The sequence below is a fragment of the Echeneis naucrates genome, chromosome 24 (genome assembly GCF_900963305.1).
Source record: "Echeneis naucrates chromosome 24, fEcheNa1.1, whole genome shotgun sequence".
In the NCBI taxonomy this organism is placed as follows: Eukaryota; Metazoa; Chordata; class Actinopteri; order Carangiformes; family Echeneidae; genus Echeneis; species Echeneis naucrates.
In genome coordinates this window covers 1,803,521-1,826,528 of record NC_042534.1, presented here as the reverse complement: position 1 = coordinate 1,826,528, position 23,008 = coordinate 1,803,521, and the positions used below count along the sequence as shown (strand labels likewise).

Sequence of the window (23,008 nt, the reverse complement as noted above, 5' to 3'; positions counted from 1 at the left end):
GTTTAATCTATACTCTATGTGGGTTACATAAATTCAATCAGAATGCAGCATTTAGCAGCTAAAGAGCAGGGCATTTTCTTTGACGGTTGGCGGAGACCAAAAGCGGAGCTAAAAAAACCAAACTGAAACACAACTGAAACAACAGTGCTGTTGTTGCTCCATATCTGCTGGGTGTTTGAGGAGGCAGCTGCCTGCCCACATGTTCCCCATTACACAATCAGAAGGAGATGCTCAGCGTTGTGTTTACAGCTTGTTCTGGTGCCAGCAGGTGGCCAATAAACGTCAGCGAGGACAGAAACGTCTTGTGTTAGCCGATGGCGACCTCCGCGGCGGTTGATTGTGTGCACAGATTTCCGTGTTAGCGGGGCAGCAGTTTAACAGACGTGCGCGAGTTCTAAATCTGTTGTGGTGAAACCAGAGGAAACAAAATGAGACGCTGTGGAAAATGAGTCAAATGAGTTCTGGCAACGAGATCTGATTACAGCCTCATACGTCTTTGTTAGAAAAGTGCCAAAGCCAAAAGCCCCCAAACGGTCTGCGGTGAAGAAATGAAACTCTGCACCTTAAACTGGCAAAACCACGCTGAGGTCTGCTGACAAATTTGGAGAGCAGTTCATCGATGGACTTAACAGAAAGCGCTTTGCCACCGCTCCATCTCTTACTTCTGGATTATCCTTGCAGCTATTATCTGAAAGCATTGCGGTGTTGATGTGTAGTTTGTAGCTTTTGGGAAAATTTTCACTTTCTCAAATGTCAACAGATTTTCTTCCCTGGACCTTCGAGTCCATCACGTGGAGTTCAGAGACAGTTTCATCATCTCCTCAGGATCTACTGATATCCTGTTATGAACAGTGAATGTAATTTAAATATATTTGCATCAATAAACATGCCACAGCACTCCAGAGCCTGTTAAGATTGAACATATTGATCTTATTCAAACTTTATTAAAGAGGCTGTTCATTCATTTATAATTAATGTCTTTAATTTCCACATAATTATCACAAACACTTTATTTTAGCACTTTCTCCCCCGTCGTGAGGGAAAGAGAGGAAGAGGGGTGGCAGAAAGGGTTGCAGCCATCTTTTCTTATTTCACATCTACAGGAACCCAAAAGTCGTAAACTCCGCCTCCTGAAACAACTTCATCCTGTCTGTGTGTTTCTGTGTGTGCAGAGTGAGATGACGCTGACGACAGACCATCATTTTGCAATTAAGAGCTCTGTGTCGTGAAGAGATTTCAGCTTATTTGGTGTTTCAGGTCATTAGGAATAACCCTAACAAACGTAACGAGCTGGCATTCGGGTGGTTTGTTTGCAGCAGTGCGGCTTCGCTGCACTTTTCTAGCTCTGAAGTCATGTAGAGCTTTCCTGGCATGAACACACACACAAACACACGCAGCATTGTAGAGCTCTTAGAAGCATGGAAATAGAAATGTTCTTAATATTCAGCTTTTAGGGGCATCGCCATGTGTGGGGGAAAATGATCTGCTTCCTCTAGTTTCCCAAGTAATCCTTTTTTTTTTTTTTTTTGCACACATTGGTCGCTGCAGTGGGGGAAGTCATCATGATGTAACGCAGAAGATCTGGTTTCAAAATATCTCTCGGCCTATCGAGCTGTTACCCCGCAACACACTTTCAACATAACATGAAACAGAGGAGCTTTTTCTCATTAGGCACGCTCGAAAAGAGAGAGAGAGAGACGTGGTGGGGCGAGGAGGCTGAAGCTCTGGTCTTAGAGCCGCAGCCAAGAACAAGACGAGCTAACTGTCAGCAAATGTGACGTTACAACGAGATAAACAGGTGTGTAATTCACAGAGAAACCATATAAATAGGGGTGAAATTACTGTTGGTGAAACGTGATAACAACTAAGAGACGTCTGAAGGCCGATCTCAGCCGAAGAGAAGACAGTACCGCTTCAGAAATGATATTCAGTGTTAAAACTGACAGGAGCTTTTTGTAATCCGCACACAGTCAGCTGTAACATCGACAGCTGCCAGTTGAGAAGAAATCTTGTGGGTTTGGTTCAAAGTTCTGGAGTTAAAGACAACTGGACTTCTTTCTCAGTTCAGGACGATGTTTCACCGTCTCATCCCAACAGGCTGCGTTAAACCACAAAAGATTTCCACGTCGGATTTTAGAAATGAAGAGTTCAAAAACCTGAAAGAAGCACTGAAGACTAGCAGGACCAGGACCAGTACAGAGTTAACATGCTGACCAGCTGATCCCGGTCCGTCTCCAACCTGCTGTGTTATCTTGGAAATGCAGTCTTTGGTCGCCAGTTTCAGGTCTTCTTCAACACAACACGATGTTCACTATTTAAACGATGGCCCCATTCAGAGGAGGATAGAATAGAAGAGCCAGAGTCCTCAGCTCTGTACAGATATACAGTATTGATTATGGAAGGATCAATCGATGGAGTCATTGGTTTACAAGAAAAACAAGACATCGAGCACAGATACACAAAATACAGCTAAGGCTGTAGCTCGTATATAGTGGGAATAAAAATGAAAGGCACTAAGCTAAATTCCATCTCTGGGAATCCAGAGGTCCCATCTTTAAAACTAAAAGGGGCCAATTTCAACAACAATCAGACAGTTGACAGAACTTCCACAAGATTACTTTAGAGCACAGAGGAGCTCGGGCCAAAGCTCTTTGGGGTGAAAATGAAAATTAACAAAACAAAACGTTCAGCAGAATTAGCGAAGGCAACAGAACAAACATCTGCACTGCATTAAAACTTGGGCTCGTTCCACGCTGACCGCCGTGATTGATAGTAAAGGATACTACAGCGCAGCCGAGGGATCAGGGCCGAGTCGCTCTCTCTCACTCAGCCTCTCTCTCTCTCTCTCTCTCTCCCAGTCTCACGTTCCCAGGTCTCCTCGAAGCGGGAGGAGGTGCTGATGGAGAACGTGACCCGGATGTCGGAGCGCTCTCGGCTGCTGCAGCAGACCCTGGGCGAGGCGTCCTCTCAGGCCGACCTGCTGGAGAACATCTGGAAACTGGAGAACATCTTCCAGAACCACAGCGACTGGCTGCAGCGGCTGGAGCTCCTCATCAAGGTGAGACGCCGCTGAGCTCCTACAGATACAGACCTGGAAAACTTCACAGGACACGAAGACTGTTTGTGAATCCAGATGTAGAAAGGATCTGCAGCTTTGTTTCAGTGCTTCATTAGTTCACCAAAAAATGCCCCTAATTAATTAAATCATAAAGAAATGAAGATGATAAAAAGTTGGATATGTGGATTCTTCACATATATTTACATTTTTTTGGCGGTCCCGTACAGAAAAATCTGAAATTCATTTCATAAGAAGCAGCTGGAGGTGACAGTCAGACCGAAGAGGATGTCATAATAATAATGACAGCCCAAACTGTTCAGTCTTGTTTCTCTGTGATGTGACGGCGGCGGCGGTGAACATGTTGACGTTTCCTCCTCGAAGGGCGTGGAGGTGGAGCTGAGGAGCATCCAGACCTACTCCCTGCAGTCGGAGGGCTACCTGGTCCAGCTGGATGACAGACTGTCCTCCCTGAGCAGCTCCACCAGCAGGAACCTGACGGGCCTCAGCTCGGAGGTGGCCCGAGCCTCCACCTGGCTGCGCGACCAGGACCTCCTGCTCCGGTACACACACACACACATTTACTCCAGCTCCTCATTTCCAGAGCAGCAGAGTGTGATTTTGTCGCGTTGGAGGTAAAAACTGTGTTTTCTTTGTTTCTGCTGTTCGTCAGGGAAACCTCAGGGAAGGTGAGCGGGCTGAGGGAGAAACTGGATGAGGTCAATTGGACGGTTGGAGCTGTCAATCACACCTTCAGCAATGACATCACGATTCACAACCTGAAGATACAGGACCTGCAGGTTCGCCACAACTGGCAGAAAAATGTCAGCATTACGTAAAAAACCCATCTAACTCACGTATACTGATCTCTTTATTCAGATCCAGATCAGCAACATCACAGAGGACACCAGCAGTTTATGGGTGACCCACGTCCACACGGAGGCCCAGCTGAGGAACGAGATGGAGATCCTCAACACCATCACGGAGGACCTCCGTCTGAAGGACTGGGAGCACTCCATGACCCTGAAGAACCTCACCATCATAGAAGGTCAGAGCACTCAGAAAGAGCACAGGCACTTCGACTGTAACGCCGCTGTAGTAAAAAACAAGAACAGGAGGAAGAAGGAGAATTTAAAATAATCCAGATAATGAAGCAACAAATGTTCAAAATCTTATTTATGAGCTACAATTTATAAAGACGTTCCTGCCCTAATAAAAAAAAAAAAAAAAAAAAAGTCGGGATCCAGAGTAGAACTGGATGAGAAACAGGACGTGAGAACTTTAACTCTCGGTGTAATGAGTCCCTTCGGGTGGAGCTCATCCGCCGCCGCTCGTCTCAGCCAACATGCGTTCAGTGGTGCTGACTGCAAGTGACCCCTGCACGCAAACGTGATTTTTACACCGTGGGATTACTCCCCCGGGGTATTGAGCAACTCGAATGTTCTTCCTCCGAACTGTTCGACGCTGATTGGCCCCGACTGGGTGGGACTCCCGCTGCCAGCGACCCAAATGACTCTCCCGGTCTGTTAACGGCGGGAAAGGTATGTGATGATGTAATGCTGGTCGAGCCGAGCTGATTGATGGGAACTCGAACTGAATGAGACCCCTGATCTGGGGTCTGCCTCACATGTGGGTGGGATGCTGTTCCCCCGAGCCTGGAAACAATTGTGGGTTAAATTTAGATGTTCAATCCAGAACCCAGACCCCTCCGCCGTTTGTCTCAGCTCCGCAGCCCATTTGTTCGGCGTTAACTTACAGTCACCTTCGCCAAGAAAGGTTTTACATCTCTCTCCATGTTTATCCTTCTCTGCTCTGGGCCTCCTCTTTTTTTCACTTCATTTGACTTTAATTCCTTCGGGATTTAAATTGTTTGCGCCACACATGTTAGCGGTTTTATCGATACGAAGGAAACACACGAGAAGCTGTTTGAGAAGTCTTCTGATGGGGCCTGGAGGGCGGGGGGGTGGGGGGACGGGGGGGTTACCTCCTCGTGTAGAAACATGGTGTTATTTACAATAATATCGTCCCACTGAGTGTAAAAGCATCAGCTACTTCAGATTTATTTGCGGCTGCCATCGTTCACGTTTCAGCTCGTGTGACGGAGACAGTGAAACATGTGCCACCTCTTGGTGTCGGGTGGAGGAGTAAGTCACAGGATTTTGATGGAGTTCACAGCTCTCATGGGTGGTGGCAAAAAAAAAAAAAAAGCTGTCGCACAGTCTGGTGGCTCTTATAAAGAGCTCCATTCTGCTGGCGGTGGCGGTGGTGGAGGGGGGGTCGGCCTTTATCTGCGTCACAGTTCATACATCATCGGTTTCTGAGCTGCAGTTTTGAAGCTTCCAGTTTGTAATTTGGCCTGTTGGCCGTCTTGGCTTTGTGAAAAGAGAAGCGGGAGCCGAGGAGGAGCGGGTTCTGGATCTGACCTGCTCCTGTCCGGCAGTCACAGTGCGACACCCCCCAATCAGTAGCCTGCGTTATGGCCTATTTTATATTCTCTTTGTTTTAAAGAATTGGGAATTGGGAAAGCATTGGGTAATACATCGAGTGAGAAGTGGGGACATTTACCCATAGGCTTCAATACAATCTGCTTCTTTTTTTTTTTTTTCTAAAGACACAGTGCCTAAGTGTGTCAGCTGGACGCCGCAGATGAGCGTATCGTGGCGGCCAACAGAAACATGAAAAGCGGCGCTGTCTGGCATTGTTTCTGCCTCAGGTTCGCCGCAGTCAGCCCGAAGTTCAGCCGCTCGAAGCGAGGAGTTGTTTTGTACCATGTACAGCCTGTTGCTGTGAGGCAGCTAAAATAAAATAAAAATTTGGTGAACTCATCGAATATTTTGGGGGCAGCCCGAGAACTGACCTCGATGTGGTTTCTGATGATCTGCCGCCTGAGCTGCGCGAGCTGTACGATGAGCTCACTGCAGAGTCTCCGCTCTTTAAAACACACTAAGCTGAGAAGTCCAAACTGCCAGAAAGCAAAACAGTTTAGAGTTCAGATGGAAGAAGCCAAGAGGGGACATGCTCAGAGCTGTTCTGAGGCCAGAACATCGCTGACTGGTTCTCCCTTCTCCCTTTCATTTTCATGTGCGCCGCCGTGTTTTAGTTCCTCCACTTGTTTTTCATTCTTCTGCTGATGTTTCGCTCGCGTGAATCCGAGCGCTTGTCTTACGTTTGGGTAATTTGATGCGTTAATTAGAGCCTGCAGCTTCACTCTCACTGCTCACAGACTCATATTTGGCTGCAGGAGACCAACAAACACATATGGCGAATTGTCTGTAGTGGTAGTTTTCTGTGTGAAAACCGTCGCCGCAACATGAATTTATGGACAGTCTGGGCTTGTTATGGACTTTGGTAAGCCCCCTTTTATTCGTCCTTTTTAACGTTGGACCGATCGGACGGCTGCAGCTTGTTTCCACCCACCCATGAATCAGTCTAAAGTTTCGGTAACTCTTCCCAGTGTTGCGATCCTGGGTTGCCGGGGATGTGTTCCACTGTCAGTGCCTTGTCAACATATTTAATTCTCACATTCGTTAACGAAAAACAACAGAAACAATTGCAACATTTGGATCGGGTGACGAAGGCTTAAAAGTTTAAAAGAGACTACGCCCGAGGCATTTCACAATTCAACCTCTGGGAAGTTTCCCCAAATCTCCCACTCAGCATTTGACAGATGTGCGGTGTTATATTAAGATTTATGACCATCACCCCATTAAAAAAACAAAAAACAACACAAACAGTGCAGGTTTCAGGAGTTTTGTTCTCGATGTGATTCAGAGCTGAGGCCTGGAAACATTTACAGCCTCCTCATTCTGGGATTGTTATGAATCGATGTTCACTTCTCAGCATTCGATAATAAACATGGACGTACTGTAGGGGATGTAGCTCAGCGGGAGACCGGATGCTTTGCAGCATCTCCACCTGTCTGACCCAGTTTGCCCCGGGGGTTAAGTATTTCTGAAATTCTTTTTAAAATACTAAATGAAGCACTTTTTACCTCCTTTCTTTTCCCATGACTTCTCTCGGCCTCCACATGTCAGTGGTGTAGGAGCCCCAGGTTCTCTTTCATTCAGCTGTTTTCGTTATTTTGTTTGTGCTGGAAACAATTGAAGGAAGACCTGAAACCAGAGACCAAAAGATGTTTGAAAGACATTTCCTGAGATCATAAATCAATAGAGAAGAAGACACACTTTCATGGAGTTCACTAAAATCTGGTTTTTATACAACCAGCAGAGGCACGCTGAAGGTCGGTAGACTTCCATATAAGAAGCATTTGCACCATCTGTGTTCTGTACCGCTCCCTGTATGCACACATATCGAACACACATGTTGTGACTCCTTTGCTGCTCTGTTGCTCCGATCTGCAGCACGAGTTGTTGTGCAAACTGGACGCCGGACCTCGGCGCCCGCACTCTTCACCAGCGTTGCATTCTTGGACCCGGCGCTGTTTGATTTGTTCAGGCTGATCCTGGAGGGGCCACTCAGCTTGTTTTTGTTGAAACCCAGTCAGCTGCATGAGCACGAAGGACTCGGAGAGCCAGGAGATTAATAATGTGAAGCTCTGCTAAAACAAACTATTAACTGCGGGACCACCTGGGCGAGCTGTCTCTGCCGGAGCTGAGGAGAGTTTACAGATGCAGGCGTACATTTTTACATCCGAGGACCCAGATGAGTGTCCCAAACTGGAACCACAAAAGCAGACCATGTCAAGTGTTGATGGCTCTAAATAAGTTTGCGTTCCTTTAGGCACGACATCCAGCCTTCTGCAGTGAGACATCAGTGAACTGCATCTGACTGAATGCAGCGAAAGTGAGTCCAGCTGTCTGCTGTCTCAATGAAAACCTGTTGCTGTTTTTCGACTCCGCTGAATTCTGCCACCACAGTCGACAACAGAAGAAAGCGGGGAAGACTAATGAGGCTGATAGAGCTGCTGATGATTTCTAACCAACCTTACAGACTTCTGGGTACCGTTGACTTGTTTCTGACTTTGGTATTCACCTGCCGATTGTCTTCACTGTGACAAACACTTTCACAAAGCTGCATTCAGGAAGTAGTTGTGTTCTGGTTGAGACATTAGAGCTCTAACTTGATTTTCGAAAGAACATCAGAAAAATGAATAATTAGCAGAGGAGCGTTGGATTAAAACTGGGCCCCCGGATAGACACATTGTTGCTCTGAAGTTGTGTTGAAATAACAAACATATGAGTGGATAATAAAATAGACACAAACGCGCCGTTGGAAGAAATAAGCTTCGTCGTGGGGATGAGCCTTCGTCTTTTCCCCCACAGACATCACCGCTGACTTCAGCTCTCGGCTCAAACACGCATGGCCTCGCTCCAGAAAAGCTTTCATCATCTTCATCTTCCTCTATTTCATCCCCGAGCGACACAACTACGAGGTCCGCGAGCGTGGGCGAAGGCGGCGGCGAGAATTCCCCCAATAAATGAGAGCAGGTTATCTCCCATGTCAGTGACGCACCTTCTTCGCTGTCTGCTGTAAACACCAGTCAACGTCCTCGCTCGCGTTTCGTTCTTTACTGGAAACACATGTCAAACTAAATTTCAGTTCGCCGTGTGTTTTTTCAAGCCCTTTAATAGGTTTGACATGACCTGGAACAGACGAGAAACTGAACCAAAGATGAACTCAAGTTGTTGTTCAAAGTCCTTTAATGGAGAACTCTGCTGGATATTTATTAGATCTCTGCACTTAACTACAACAGCTAAATATTATTCAAAAGATTATTATTATCCCAGCGAATTATAGTAATTTCACATTTCAGTCATATCATATATAATGATTTAAACGTCAGAAAGTAGTAAAGCTGTTTTCAAAACCTCAAGCTGATTCCATCATGTTTCATCCAACCGACCCTCTAAAACCTCAAGATGTTTTGGGGTTTTGTTCTTAAATTGACCAAAAGTAAAACCATCTGCCGCTGGAGGAGCTGCTGTTACTGTTTCTGTCCGGCGAACCGACTAACCCAGGACACATTTCAGCTAAACCGTCCAAACCGTGTTTGTGGGGCGGCTCGAGGCGGGCAGATCCGTATCTGAATCCGAGAGCAGCAAACGAAGAGCTTCGGAGCCGCTGGACGTGTGCTGGACCATAACAAACTCTGAATTTCCAAGCAGCCCCACAAGCTGTGTTGTTAAACATGTGGCTCCCATTGTGGCCAGACCGCTCTCTCTTCTTACTCACTCTCTCCAAGTGAAACAAACCTTTGGACCCAATCCACAGCCCGGTTGTAAGAACCAGTTTTGTGCGTTTGTATATATTTACCGAGACGCTGAAAAAATCATTATCTGCAGGAACTGAGAGCTTCACGTGTTCCCTGTTCAGCTGACGGATTCTTCTTCTTCCGCTCCGCTGCTGTGCTCAGATTCTTATACGGAGATAACTGTCATTATTTTCACCATAACAATCAACAGGACACGCAGCTGTTCTCCGACTCCGATTATTCCTGTTCAAAGTTAATATTTTCGTTTTTGCCTCTTTTTTTTTTTTTTTTTCAGTGTAGAGAGACAGGAAATGGTACAGAGAGAAGGATGATGGCGTGCAGGCGTGGGAATCGAACTGGGAACTCGGATCATTTGCGTCTAAAGGAAGTTGTCTCCAGCTGCTTGGTGTTTCTACCAGCTGTTGGGTTTCTCTTTATAACAGCGTGGATTCTAATTTGGTGCTTTATTTGGCAATCGAACGTTTAACAACACATTCTCATCATTTTTGTTATTCAGCCCGGGAATGATGCGAAGTCACGTGTACAAAGACAACAAAACACAACCTTCGTGGTTTGAGCAGTACCAAGTATAACATGGTGTGATGCTGGAGTTCAAAGTGAACATCTGTCCCAGCTGTTAGAAAAAATCCTTCGCCACGCTGCCGATGTCGCTGTTTCAACTTCCTGTTGCTTCTCTGATCAGACTTTTTTTCTGTATCTCTGCAGGGCCTCCGGGACCGAAGGGAGAGAAGGGTGATTTGGGACACCTTGGGCGCCCCGGGGTTCCTGGGATGACTGGCCACAGAGGTGGGTGCAACCACAATATCATTCATTCACATTTAAACAGCAAAAAAAAAAAAAAAAAGAAAGAAAAGTAAAATAATCAAATAAAATTGGTGAAGTCCGCTCTAATGACCCGGACTGTCAAGCTCCCAACAGTATCAACAGCTGATATTATCTTTGGTTATACTTAGCTGGTTAAATAAAGCTTCAACTGTACTTTGGAGTATCTTCGGCCTAAGCAGTAAAGTTGTCAGATTCTCAGGAGCGGGCGGTGATGATTATTTCGTGAGGTCAGTGAACGCCTCGTGTGCTGCACAGTATTGACTACATGTGCAGTGGAATTTATTGGGCTTTGCTTATCCAAGTAAATGTGTTTTTCAAATATTTCTTCCGTTCAAAATATGAGCACAGAAGGGCATTGGTAGCTGCAGATCGGTTTTCTTCCCAGTTTGGATCTGATGACTCAGATCCTGGGAACGCTGCGGATTTAGAGCTTTGGAAGCGTCTCACCTACATGTAAGAAAATAAGAATCACAGACTCTACCGGAACGCTGGGAGCTGAAACTATTTGAGATTTAATGAAGGCGGAGTGATGAAATGCAGAATCAAGGAATGTCTGATTTTCCTCGCCCTGGCTTGTTGGATTTGTTGGCATTGTTCTTCGATGTTTATGTGGAGACTGTAAAAGTCATTGAACACAAACGTTACATTTGAATTACAAGCCTTAATTTCTTTTTTATTTTATTTTTTTTTTAACTCAGCAGGATTTAGATTAGTTCAAAAGTTGAGCATCAACCTTTTATGCAGAACAGACATTTGGCTGGTGTTTTGACGCAGCTCTGTTTTTGTGATCACGTGCAGTTACATTAATGATGCAGTGAGAAAAAAAAAACACCTCAGTAAAAAAAAAAAAAAAAGACTTTGAATGCTGATTTATTCTTTGGTGGGAGTGTGGACGGGGCCGGCGGGACCGGACATCAATCTTTGTCCCGCAGGTAATTCCCTGAAAACCACAACATGAATCCAGACAGAACCAACACGTGATAACCATTAAAAGTCTGTTTCTCATAGATGCTGTAAAGTAAAAAAAAAAAAAAAAACAACAACAATGTAACTCCAGATGCTTTCAGAGCGCCCCCCCCCCCCCCCCCCCATCCCCGTTCACTCCTCCAGCTTGGTACCTCTTGATTCATCACCTCCTTCCTCCCTTGTCATCATCATCCATCCCACATTCCCCGGCCGATGAGCAGCAACTCTCACATGACTTTTCCAAGAAGCGTGATCTTCCTGCTGAAAGGGAGGAGACCCCCCCCACCTGAATGGATCACCTTCCCGTCCTACAGCGCCCCCGCCAACATCCCAGCACACATCCAACCCCAACCGTGACACACATTTGTAACAGCGAAAAGAATTTTCTTTACTACAACAAAATGAATAGACCCTAAACGTCGTGCGGGGCGTGGCTACTGTGTGATTGACAGACTTCAGCTCCGCCTTCTGCTCTAAATATAGTTTCTTCTGGTTAAAAAGCTAAGATGGCCGACAGCCAAATGACAAATCAAAGCAGCTTACAGACCAAAGGGCGACGTCATATTATGTGAAGTTCGCAGTTCTTTGCTGATGATTTAAAAAAAAAAAAAAACATACCTAAAGTAAAAATCTGTCATTCAGCAAATTCTTGTTTCTCCGTTTGTCCAAAAATCCTTGAGGACCCGCTGAGGGATCTAGTTGGACCGTCCTGCCGAGCACACGGCTCCAGAATATGATTGATTCGCATTTTTCCAACAAGTTTTTCTAGGAGGTATTCATGGGCCCTCTGCGGCAGAGAAACAGGAAACCGCAGACAGCGACCAGCCAATTGATTGTTCTGTGAATTTAACGGATCAGTGTTGTTATATAATTCAGCTGGCTGAGCAGAAACAACAGCGTAATCAGTGCTTACTGTAAACATCGGACGGGCTGTTTATGTCAAGTGAAACACCAGCGTTCACGTCATTCCCAACGCCTCCTTTACGCCCTCTTCTCACTTCTTCTTTTCAGATTGTCGCCGTAGTTAAGTTTACGAAATCCTTCTTACGTCGCTCTCATTAGTGGACTTTGGTTTGATCTGAGGTTTTCCGTTTCAAAGTGCAATTAGAAAAGAGGGTTTAGATTTTCTCCAGCAGAGGTTTTTTTTAGTGCAGATACAAGAAAACCAGCCAGGAAAAAAAAGTAAAATAAATAAAAAGTGGATCAGAACCAAACCTCTTTTTTTTTTTTTTTACAAATGTGTGTAACAGACAAAAGCTGTGATACTGGAGAGACGTGATGACAAGTTGTGACCAAATCAGTTTCCCTGTTGTCATTTCCCGCCTCACACCTGTTCTCAACGTGTTTTTGTGTTTCAGGGTTTACAGGAGAAAAAGGCATGGAGGGCCCCCGTGGGGTCAAAGGGTCAGTCGGGGTCAAAGGCGTTCAGGGAGCGAAGGGAGACATCGGACCGGTCGGACCTAAAGGTGCAGTCGAGGATCTCTTATCATTCAGTGCATGCTCTTATAACCTCATTCAAATTAAATTTAAAAAATAAAATAAAATTGATTTAGTTTATTTTTAAAAACTCTCCACACAAGACGAGAAGAATTTTAAACAACGTAAGGTGAAATAAATTGAATTCGAAGGGATGAAAAATTCAAGATGAGATGAGATTCAGTAAGATGAGTTAAAGTGAGCCGAAGTCAACTTGGATGAGATAAAATGACAAAAGATGAAATAACATCATGAGCAAGAAAAACTCCAAGATATCATTATCTTAACTCAGCGACTTAAAAAAACAGAGACCTGAAGGATGTATTAAATATGTAGGAGGGTTTTCCACTTTATGGGGAAGCAGTAGCCACATTAAAGTCAGAAGTTCACTCCGCAGCATAAACTCCAACTCCCCGCAGCGTTACACAACTCACACTCCGGTCTTGTCAACACATTCACAGCTCAGATCTTCGTCCGCAGCGAAAAAGTTCCTTACTGGGATTTCTCCTTCACGTCAGCATCCTTCACGCGTCTTACATCACTGACAGGCGGCACTGTTTTCCCTTCATGTTCGGTCACGGAGGCTGGAAATGCTTAACGATCCGAAGCAGCTGCGTGCGCCGAACGAAACCATTTCCAGCCGTTCAACGAGAAATATTTTACCTTATACAACCGAGAGCATTCGAGGAGTGATCGCTTCACATTCACAGTTCGGGACACTGTTTTCGTGTTGGGGGAGTCAGACGGGGACTTAAATCTTGATACTCCAGGATTTGAACTTGATTTAATGTCTGCCGACTCCATAAATCCTTTGTATTTTCCTGCACTGGCCCTCATTCGTCAAGCTGCGATTTAAAAACAGACTAAAATGAATAAATCACTCTGACTGAAGGAGTCTGAAGGAGGGAAGAAAGTCAAAGTTGAGTTCAAAGGATTCACTCCACCGACGTCCATCACAGAGAGTCACCAATGAACCTGACGTGTTTCTCCTGAGCACGAATAATCAGGCAGCCGTCTCATTCAGTGTTTGGATTTATTTCTACGGTGGCTGAGAGAGGTCACCACGCTGCAAACAGCACAGAGAAGCCTCAACGCGCAGACAGGAAGTCGAACAACTAAAGGCGTCGCTTTAAAGCATCACGCGGTGTCTGCGTTTGCTGATTATTTACTTTTTTGGCCACTTTGGAGAATAAAATCTCCAAAAAGTGTCCAGAAACGTTGTTATTTTATGAGGCGGTTCAGTCTAACGCTGTTATCATCTGACAAGGAGCCACTTCAGTAGATTTAATAAATTAAGTCCAACATTTACTCTTCTTTCATCCCCTCACACTAAAAAAACAAACAAATTTAGTTCAACTCTTCTCATAAGTCCAGTTTGGTTCACAGCTCTGTCAGAGCTTTGCTGCCTTTTGCTGCCCGTTTATTGGCGAGAAGACGGAGATGTTCATGTGTGTGTTCATTTCCTCCCGGCTTGACTGCAATTTCCTTTTCACTTGTCACTGGTTGTGACCTCGTCCTCCGGACCCGATCCTGATCTCTTCACTCTGACTAACAATCAGAAGAGCTGCTGCAGACGTTGTTCGAGACAAAAGGAGGTTTTTTTTACCTGCTGCGCTTCATCTGCTGAGCTTTTGTTGACTTTGTTGTATCCGATCTGCAGCGAAACAGTTTGAATTGTGATTTAAAGACGCGGAGACGCAAACATTTGTCGTGTTTGTGTGGCAACTGGAACATCTGGATTTTCATTTTGTGAAGAGGGTTCAAGCAGAAACACACGTTGTGTGTCGATGTCATGGAGATTTAGAGATTTTGCTTCTCTTTTTCACCCGATGGGTGTCACGGATCGACGGAGAAAAGACGCCTTTGAAATCATCGACCAGCAACGTCACACCAAAGTGACCCCTTTCACTCACGTCTCTGATTCCTAACACATGACAGATGTTAACCATTTTAGCTGCCACGTGTGGAGAAGGTGACATTTCAAGAACGTTTTCTGTCCGAAATTGAAAAAACAAAGAGAAATCCAACATTCACATATCGTGCAAGCTCCATGTGGAGCAGCATCAGCCGTGACGCGCACACACACACACACACACCAAACATCCAGTGTGTCTGATTAATAGCTACAGAGGAAGTTTGACCTGATGGTGGCACAAGATGAAAACGAAAAGTGATTAGAAATCCCTCCGCAGGGACAGATGCTCATATGTTTTTACAGGATAGTTGAAAAACTTTGATTTACTGGCGGAACAAGAAAAGTCCGGAGATCATTTCGCTCATTAGGATCCATCCTCGGGGCATCCTGGATGTTTTTACAAAGCTTCGTGACCTCACGCTCAATCACTGTTACACCAATAAAAGCGGCGCTGTCTCCCGGAGGTAAAAGTGTTGATTGATAAAGTTCAAAGTTCTTCATTTTCAGCGCTGAAATGATTCACAGTGTTTAAATCGGACGCATCTGTTGTGGCTCAGCAGTAGCTCGGCGCTGTGTCTGGGTTTGACTCGCTCTGTTATTTTGTAGTTAAGGATGTGGTCCAAGCTGAGGTGTGGCCGAGTGTTAGCCGCACAATTAAGACAACGGACACACACACACACACACACATGCACCCGCTCGTGGTGGGCGAGGCCGAGCGCCACCTCGACTGGCGGCCGGAGCTGCGGAACCATTTAAATTAAAGGTGGAACGAAGGCCGCGTTCCTTCCAGCTTCATGGCAAAAACACACTTGTGGTTTCAAACTTAAAAACTAGCAACAAATGGCCACTTTGGAAAGCAGTTTTTTTTTTTTTTCTTCTTTTTTTGGAAAAGAGTCGTGTTTTGAAATGAAAACAAATGAGGAAAAAGGCCGTTTCCAAGCTTCTGATTGGCGGCGGGGGGGGCGTCGAGCTCAAACGTACCGTCGTTTTGCAGAAAAACCACAAAGGGAATTCAGCGGTTTTGCATTGCACTGACTTTTCCAACACTACACTGTGCAGACACACCAAGAATTTACCTTGACAATGGTGGCTTTATTTCACTCCAATAAAGTCTATTTTTGTCAACTTTATTCTCCTGCTTCTGTTTCAACGTCCTTCGATTTAAAAAAAAAAAAAAACACGTAGAGGTAAATTAAAAAGGATGGACTCACGGTGGCATCCTCTAATTTTCACATTTTAAGCCCGTAACACGAAGGAATTACAGGGCTGACTGTTTTAGAGGCTGGTGGAGAGAAAATGTCTTTTATTAAATGTAAATCTGTCTACAGCGTGTGTGTGTGTGTGTGTTTTTGTGTTGTTTGTTGTGGTTTTCTCTGTATTAAAAATCAGGATAAATGTTGGTCTTCAGCCAATAAAGAGATTGCTCGCTGATGGTCTTTAATTGAAAACATTATCAGTCTTATAAATGCGTGATCTGGGTTCCTCTTTTCCTAAAACAGGAAACATCTGTCGTTATGTTACAGAAGATGATTTACTTTAATATTCCGTCAAACTGTGCAACAAGTGACCGTCAGTGTTTTCTGGAAATTGATGGTCTCATTTTATTGTTTCAAAGGGAAAAAATAAAATAAAATCCAACGTGGTCCAACACCAGCGTTGGACTGGACTACAAATAAATAAGTATTATAGAGAACCAAGCTGTTTTCTGAAAGCAGCTTTTTGGCCTTTTGTGCGTCGGCTCCATTGACTGATTCGAAGATAAGTTCAATTTCGGTTCAACGCTTTTAATTAATTTAACTTACAAGGAAATGATAAAGCAGAAAAGCAGAAACATGAAAATGCTATTTGCTGTGATTGTGAGGAGTCTAAAAACGCTCCTGTCTGCTCCCTCCTCAGGTGACAGAGGAGAAAGAGGCTTGAAGGGGGAGAAAGGCGATCGAGGAGACAGAGGAGAGAAAACAGGTGAGAGACGATCAGACCGAGCAGATGAAACAGCTGAAAACGGTTTTTAAACACTCAAAATAATCACATCCAGTTTGAGTTTGCTCGCTGACGCACCGCCAGCGGAAACTGGAAGCTCGTAAGATGACCACACACACACGAGGACGCAGAGTCCGTTAATCTAGTCGGGTTAACCAGGAAATTTAACAATCTGCTGAAAGATTCGACAGTCAAATTACATGTTTTATAGACTCTGTTGAGGAAAATATGTTGAAACAACTTATGTTACAGTCATATCACCGCTAATTAGCATCACTGCTCTTTAAATCAGACACTTTTATGTTTTTCCATCATTCTGTTGTACTGAGGATTCTTTTTAAATCCCTTAATATAATAAAGAATAAAGCAGCACTCATGAGGCTTTCGTTCCACTTCTCACATGGTTGGCCTCGACTTTCTGCGACCGTCGTATCGTTTAACCGTCAACGTCATTAAGATGTTTGAGATTTAATGTGTTAATTTACATCCTGATATAGAATGAGCAGTCGTTAAACCTTAAAACTTCACAAACCAAACAAAATAACATACGGTTATCTATAGTTGTGTGACAGTTTTTGTAGTCACTTCATAATTGTAATTTTCTTTTCATATTTCATTTCATATATTCATATGGAATCAGATAAAATTTTAATGCACTGAAGTTTTCTGTTCTTCATTCATAAAGAACAGCAGTGTTAGTATGTTGTGTTTTCAGTAACATGTTTGTTTCATTTTGATTAAATTGGGGTATTCATTTTCTATCTTTAATTAAAAAATCTGAGATTTAGTTTATTAGTTTATTTAGTTTATCTATGATGTTTTATAAAAGTGAAACTGATTAGCAGCGTAAAATGAAACAGCAGAATTATAGTCATGTCTCTGACACTGTGAATATTTTAGGCCGAACCAGCTGAGCCCCCACAGCTGGGACGGACACACACATCAGCACACGTGATCCAGAACCAAAAGTTGGTAACACAAAATGAAGAATTTATGAGCTGGTGATTTTATGGGCTTCATTCATCTCTGCTCCACCTGACGTTTAAAAGGACCAGCAGATCTGCTTTTCCTCTCACAGTTTCTGACACTTGATTAAAAACGGCACGGGCTCCGTCGACATCTGAAACCTCATACAAAACCGCCAATCTGGAGTCAGGTAGACAGAGAAAAAAAAAAAAAAAAAAAACAATCAGCGGCCTCCGAACAACACGGCTGTTCTCCAGGAGATGATGTCCGCGTCAAACATCTGCAGGCGGTTTCCGCCTGTCGAAGATGGACTCTTTCCTCACGTCATCTAAGAGACGCTGATGTTTGATGTTTCGGATTCGGACCACATGCTGCTTGTTGTGTGCACGTTTCTTCACACGTAAAGCCCCATTTTTACAGTTCAAAGCGAACGTTGGCCCTCCGGAGCGACCGACAGTGACCTCAGCTGTGTTCAGGACTTCAGGATCAGATTCCTCGGCTCTGTTAAAGAGCAGAAACCGGAGTTTGAAGAACAAATGGAGTCCAGACCTTCGTCGCCTGAGAGAGCGGGACAGATTCAGACTTTCATCTCTTTTGAACACTTTTCTTTTTTCTCTCTCTGTGGACTGATGTTATTTTAATCACCAGAAACATCCTGGACATCAAGGGGAGGAAACAGTATGAGCTGAGCAGGGATTTGATAAATGTCCGCCGTGAAGTCCACGGCTGTTGATGCTGCGCCCGAAGCAGGCTCGTCTAATATTCACAGTAACGAAATCATGACGACATGGAAGCAACACTGAAGCTGCTTTTGTGTTCAGAGCTGTGAAACAGATATTAAAGTCGTCACCGCGTTGATTAGCCGTGAATAACTTCCTGCTAAGTTAAAGAATAAATAATGAGACGGAGGACTGTCTCGTCTGATCAAACAGGAGTCTCCTGACTGGGCTCCACGTGGTCATGGTCTGAGCATTATTATTATTTTTGTTTTAGCGTCGCGTTGTTTTGGGGCTTTGAATTGAAGTAATTTTTTCTTTGTTGATGTTGGAAAAGAAAAGGATCCGTCCTGATGAGGACTAATCAGAGTCAGGGACAGTAATACCGCCACAGAGCAGGAAGCTAACGTGAACTGATTCCCGGAGCTTTTGACCTCGTTTGCTAAACAGACCTGTGAATCACACCATTTCTTGAAACCACAGTTTTTGTTTTAGTTTTTTTCTGGTTCTGGATCTGTCCAACTTTGTCTGAAGCCAGCAAGTCCAACAACACGTCTGCTGTAATTCCTGAAAGTCGCTGCTTTCTCATGGACACCAAACGTGTAACAAAACACCTAATTTGGTATTAATTTCTCAACTATTGCACAGTTTTGTGTAATTTCACTTGGCAGATACTTTATTTTGAGAGGACACACACACACACACTCTCAGCTGACAGTTTGATAGTTAAGCTCCAGGGTCCAACAGTAAGTGCAGCGGGTTTAATGCCTGACAGGCTCTTTTTACCACAGAGATCCAGATATTAATGATTTCAGCTTTGGACACCGGAGAGAAATGTATCTCCGCCCTGGGACCTGACTCATGATGATCCGATATCACCGTTATTATGTGCTGACCCACCTGAAGCCAACATCACTGCTGAGGCGCAGTATCTGGTTATTTAATACCCTGCAGTTGCTTAATTTTTATTGACATCCTCAGTTTTTATCTCTTTTTGCTGAATCCAATCATCGGTTGCGGCCACGGAAAAACCCTGCAGTGTGGGGCGATTTCGTTTCCTCATTTCTGATTTCATGCACACATTGTTAAGTAAACACACATGCAGCCACGCAACCCTCTGACACCAAACAGCTGAGTTAGGGCTATTAGTTTCATCACCCGGTTTGACTGATTCCCTTTTACATGGCATTAAGCAGCGGAGCTGATAGGCTGACTGTGTCTCCTCGCTTCCAGTCTTCATGCTAAGCTAAATAACTGTCTGCAGGCCTCGTACCGACCGGAGAGATACAACAGTGAGCAAACCAAACACTTTGTTCCCAAATCGCAGTTATTGCTTCAAAATTTTAATCAGATAAAGATGAAATCAGAAGGACTGGCCCAAGAATAATAATAAAAAACAAAAAAATTAAATAAAAAAATCTAATTAGAAGCAGAAGTAACTGCATGAAGGAAGAGAGAAAAAGACAAAAACACGTTGGACACGGAGCATGAAAGAGTGTTTTACAAACAGATGGAGGCAGTTAACTGTTGTCCTGCAGCCATTCGGTCCAGTCCGTTCCAACATTACGAATACACCATCGGTCCGCATCCTGGCCTTCCTCAGGTACTGAGAAAAGGTTGGGTTCTGTTTTTTTGTTGTTGTTGTTGTTGTTTTGCACAATTACTTCAAGAAGTATTTGTTTGGATTCTTAACTTTTCTCTCTCTGGGCTGAAAAAGACATTAACCACTTAAAAGTAGGAGTTGAATTTGGCTACTTCAGGCTTATTTCCCACCAATGGAAAAACAGCCGCAGTCATTTTCTGCCATTGTGATCCAAAACTGAAAACTTGTGGCTGCGACTTGTTGACATTTTATGATGTTTGAACAAAGTGAGTTTGGGAGGAGTGGTGAGAGTCGGTAGAAGCTTTTTTTTGATTGATGGTGCCATTTCCTGCTACACCAAAGTTTCCATTGTGACAATTTATCCAACAACAACTACAGATGTGAGCTCAATTACCCCAAGATAGAAACTATCAATTCAGGAGCAGCAACTGATACAACACCAGAGCTTAACTCTGTTGTTACCAACTTTTTAAACACATCTTGAGGGTTTTAAATCATATTAAAGATATTTTCAAAGCTGTTACTGATCATGTGGCCTTTTGCTGTTTTTTTTTTTTTGTGACTTTCAGAGTAAATGCTGAGTTTTGCTAATTTTGCTGAATAATAAATCTGTTCTTATTCACTGCTCCCTCCCCTCCCTGGTAAGTAAATAGCATAATGTTAGGTCAGTTATATGGGATGTAATCCCTCCATGAACTCTCGTATTTGCTCATTCCAGATACTGTGTGCACTTTATTATCCAACCATCCAGTTTTTGTATGGAAAGCTCCAACAAGAGACTTCACCTCTCAAACTCTTTTTGTGCTTCCTACCTCTCCACAGCATGTTTTCTCAATCCAAAGCTTCACCAGACCGCCACACTCTGAGATAATTGCTGCCTGGGAAACAGTTTTAGATTCGTTGGTGGTTCTGTTCTCACCTCTCACATGAAAGCTTTCTATGTCCACACTGCCAAAGTAAAAAAAAATAAAATAGAAACAGTAGTGGATTCTCTGGTGTTATCCAAATGATTTAAAGTGAATTTTATGAGCCTGTGAATTCAGAAAAAAAAAAAGTTTTCAAAAAGGTTTTTCCTTTAATTACAAAAAGGGTGTAATCCTTCATTTCATTTCAAAGTCACCGAAATTACAGATGCAAATGTTTCCACCAACACACAACGTGACTCAACTGTTGTCGCCTCACGTCTCCAGCGACTCGTGTTATTCTGAGTTTATTTACTTTAAGTCATCGACGTGCATCGGCCCGACTTTTGCAGTTTTCCTGGCAGAGTGAATGAAGCACACTCCAGCCGCCCACCTCGATGGCGAGGTCGTGAACGTATGTTTGGTTTGAGTGTGTGTTTCTGATTTTGTCCGAAGTCTGCGTGTTCTTCCTCCATCCAGCGGCGTCACTCCTCTTCCTCCTCCTCCGCCTCCTCTTGTTTTCCCCAAAGTCTCTCATTTGCACAACGGGAAGCTTCTGGCACTTTACTGTTAGGAGAGGAATGAAGGACTGTGGAAGAGGAAGATGAATAGAGAGAAAATGTGAGAAATGTGAGAAAGCAGCGAGTACAGTCTCAGTGCACTCGAAGATTTAGACCAACATTTATCACTGATAATGGTCTCTGCATTTCTCAAAGACATTATCACAATAATTCAATCAGTGTAGTTTTATTATCGTTAGATTTAAAATGTTTTCATCCCCAAGCGACCAAATGTAACTCCAGGAAAAGAAAAGGTTCAGTGATAGAGATCCGATTCTTGGAAAGTGGACAGCAGGATAAGAACTGCATCCTTCAGAAATCTGACCTTCAGAAGATGTAGCCTAAATGAGGTTCAGCCAAAAATTCTACTGTGAATGAAAGAGAGCAGGAAGTATCAGTGTCGTATATGATCTGGCTTCGGATCAGCAGCAAAGTTACTCCACATCCATCAGAGGAGAAGAAGCCAGACAGAAAAAGTTGCACTCTGGGTAATGTAGTAAATACAGGGCGCAGGACACCAGGAGTTTATTTTCATTATGAACTGGAAGGACTCGTCGTCCTGCGATGATGCAAACGGTCTTCAAACGAAGCCTCCAAAAGAGACTCGTGCAAAAGTGATTTATAGCCAATAGAAATTGCATTAATATAGTAGCGTAGAGTCGAAGAGGCCGATCTGACAACAAAGAGCTGCTGTCTTTTCCATGTCCTCACCGGCCTGAGCAGGTAGAAGATGAATATTTAGCAGATATCACATGTGGAACAACAAATAGTTTAAACATCTGTTTCAGGTAAATGAGTATTAAATTTCTCCTCTCTGTCTGCGCGGTCTGAAAGGAAAATAGCAGCAGGACGTAGAAAAAACATCTAATTTCTGCTTTTAATTTTCCATCTTTCTGCGAGAATGTGATCCAAATATGTGGAGCAGATATGATGGTACGATGTTAACCTATGATGGGCTAGTATAATGAGTTAAATGGTGTACAGTTAAAGTTTATGATGGTCTGATGAGACTAATATCCTGTCAAGATAATGTGTCTGGCTTCAGTCACCAGCACTTTGTCAACAGTCTGGGTCAGAGCGCGTCTTAGCACCGACGAGCTGTCCAGATTAGTGTGTGTGTGTTTACCTCTCCGCCTTCTGAGGGGTGATAAATCAAGTCAATTATTCGAGCTGTACAGCTGCTGCATAGTTTGAGGAATACGAGATGTTCTGTTTCCATGAAGCTTCTGTTTATGCAAGACAAAGTTACACACACGTGCATTCAATTGTGATTACACTGTAGGTAGAGTCAGTGATGCCCCTGAGCAAGGCACTGCCGGCTTTAATCCGGCCGAGTTACATGCCTTCTCGAGCTGTTAGAGTTGATTGTTAAATGCACATTAAACTCATTTGTGTTATATTAAAGTCACTTGTTAACTAATCATGGCGTGACGTGGTGGGCTCCTGGATGCTGTTGCTAGGCAACTGAGGTTTTTCCAATCAAATAGATGCACAGGCCACAAAGGTCGTGTTTTTGTTTTTGTTTTTTTTTTTTTTGTTTGTTTGTTTTCTGGACAGGATTTCAACTTCACATAGAAGGAGGAAAGAAAGTCCCTCCTCATTTCATCGATTTTATTTCCTGTTTTGAATCTAAGTATTTCCGTGGTTTATGGAAAAAAGAAATAAATCTCCTGCGTGTCAAAATCGATCCGTCCCTCTCTGTTTGTTTTCATGTTGGTTTGATTTAACTGAAAAACACTCACGATGAAAGTAATCTGCTCGGTGTGAGTTCAAAGCCGAAGCCAGCGAGCAGCAGATAAAAGACAGTCGTGT

At 43.8% G+C, this 23,008-nt stretch overlaps 1 protein-coding gene across 2 annotated transcripts in view; it reads left to right on the top strand.

The window, feature by feature from the left end:
* Positions 1–23,008, top strand: part of scara5 (scavenger receptor class A, member 5 (putative)) — a 53,623-nt gene that overhangs the window by 24,020 nt on the left and 6,595 nt on the right. Inside the window, exons 1-8 of one of the 2 annotated variants that reach the window (XM_029496197.1) lie at positions 1,723–1,798; positions 2,859–3,058; positions 3,440–3,618; positions 3,729–3,855; positions 3,935–4,103; positions 9,993–10,073; positions 12,437–12,544; positions 16,366–16,431. In XM_029496197.1, the coding sequence (XP_029352057.1) occupies positions 2,900–3,058; positions 3,440–3,618; positions 3,729–3,855; positions 3,935–4,103; positions 9,993–10,073; positions 12,437–12,544; positions 16,366–16,431 (889 nt within the window). In that variant the 5' untranslated portion in view covers positions 1,723–1,798; positions 2,859–2,899. Of the gene's footprint in view, positions 1–1,722; positions 1,799–2,858; positions 3,059–3,439; positions 3,619–3,728; positions 3,856–3,934; positions 4,104–9,992; positions 10,074–12,436; positions 12,545–16,365; positions 16,432–23,008 lie in introns of those variants that run through there. The other variant, XM_029496196.1, reaches the window with a different exon arrangement.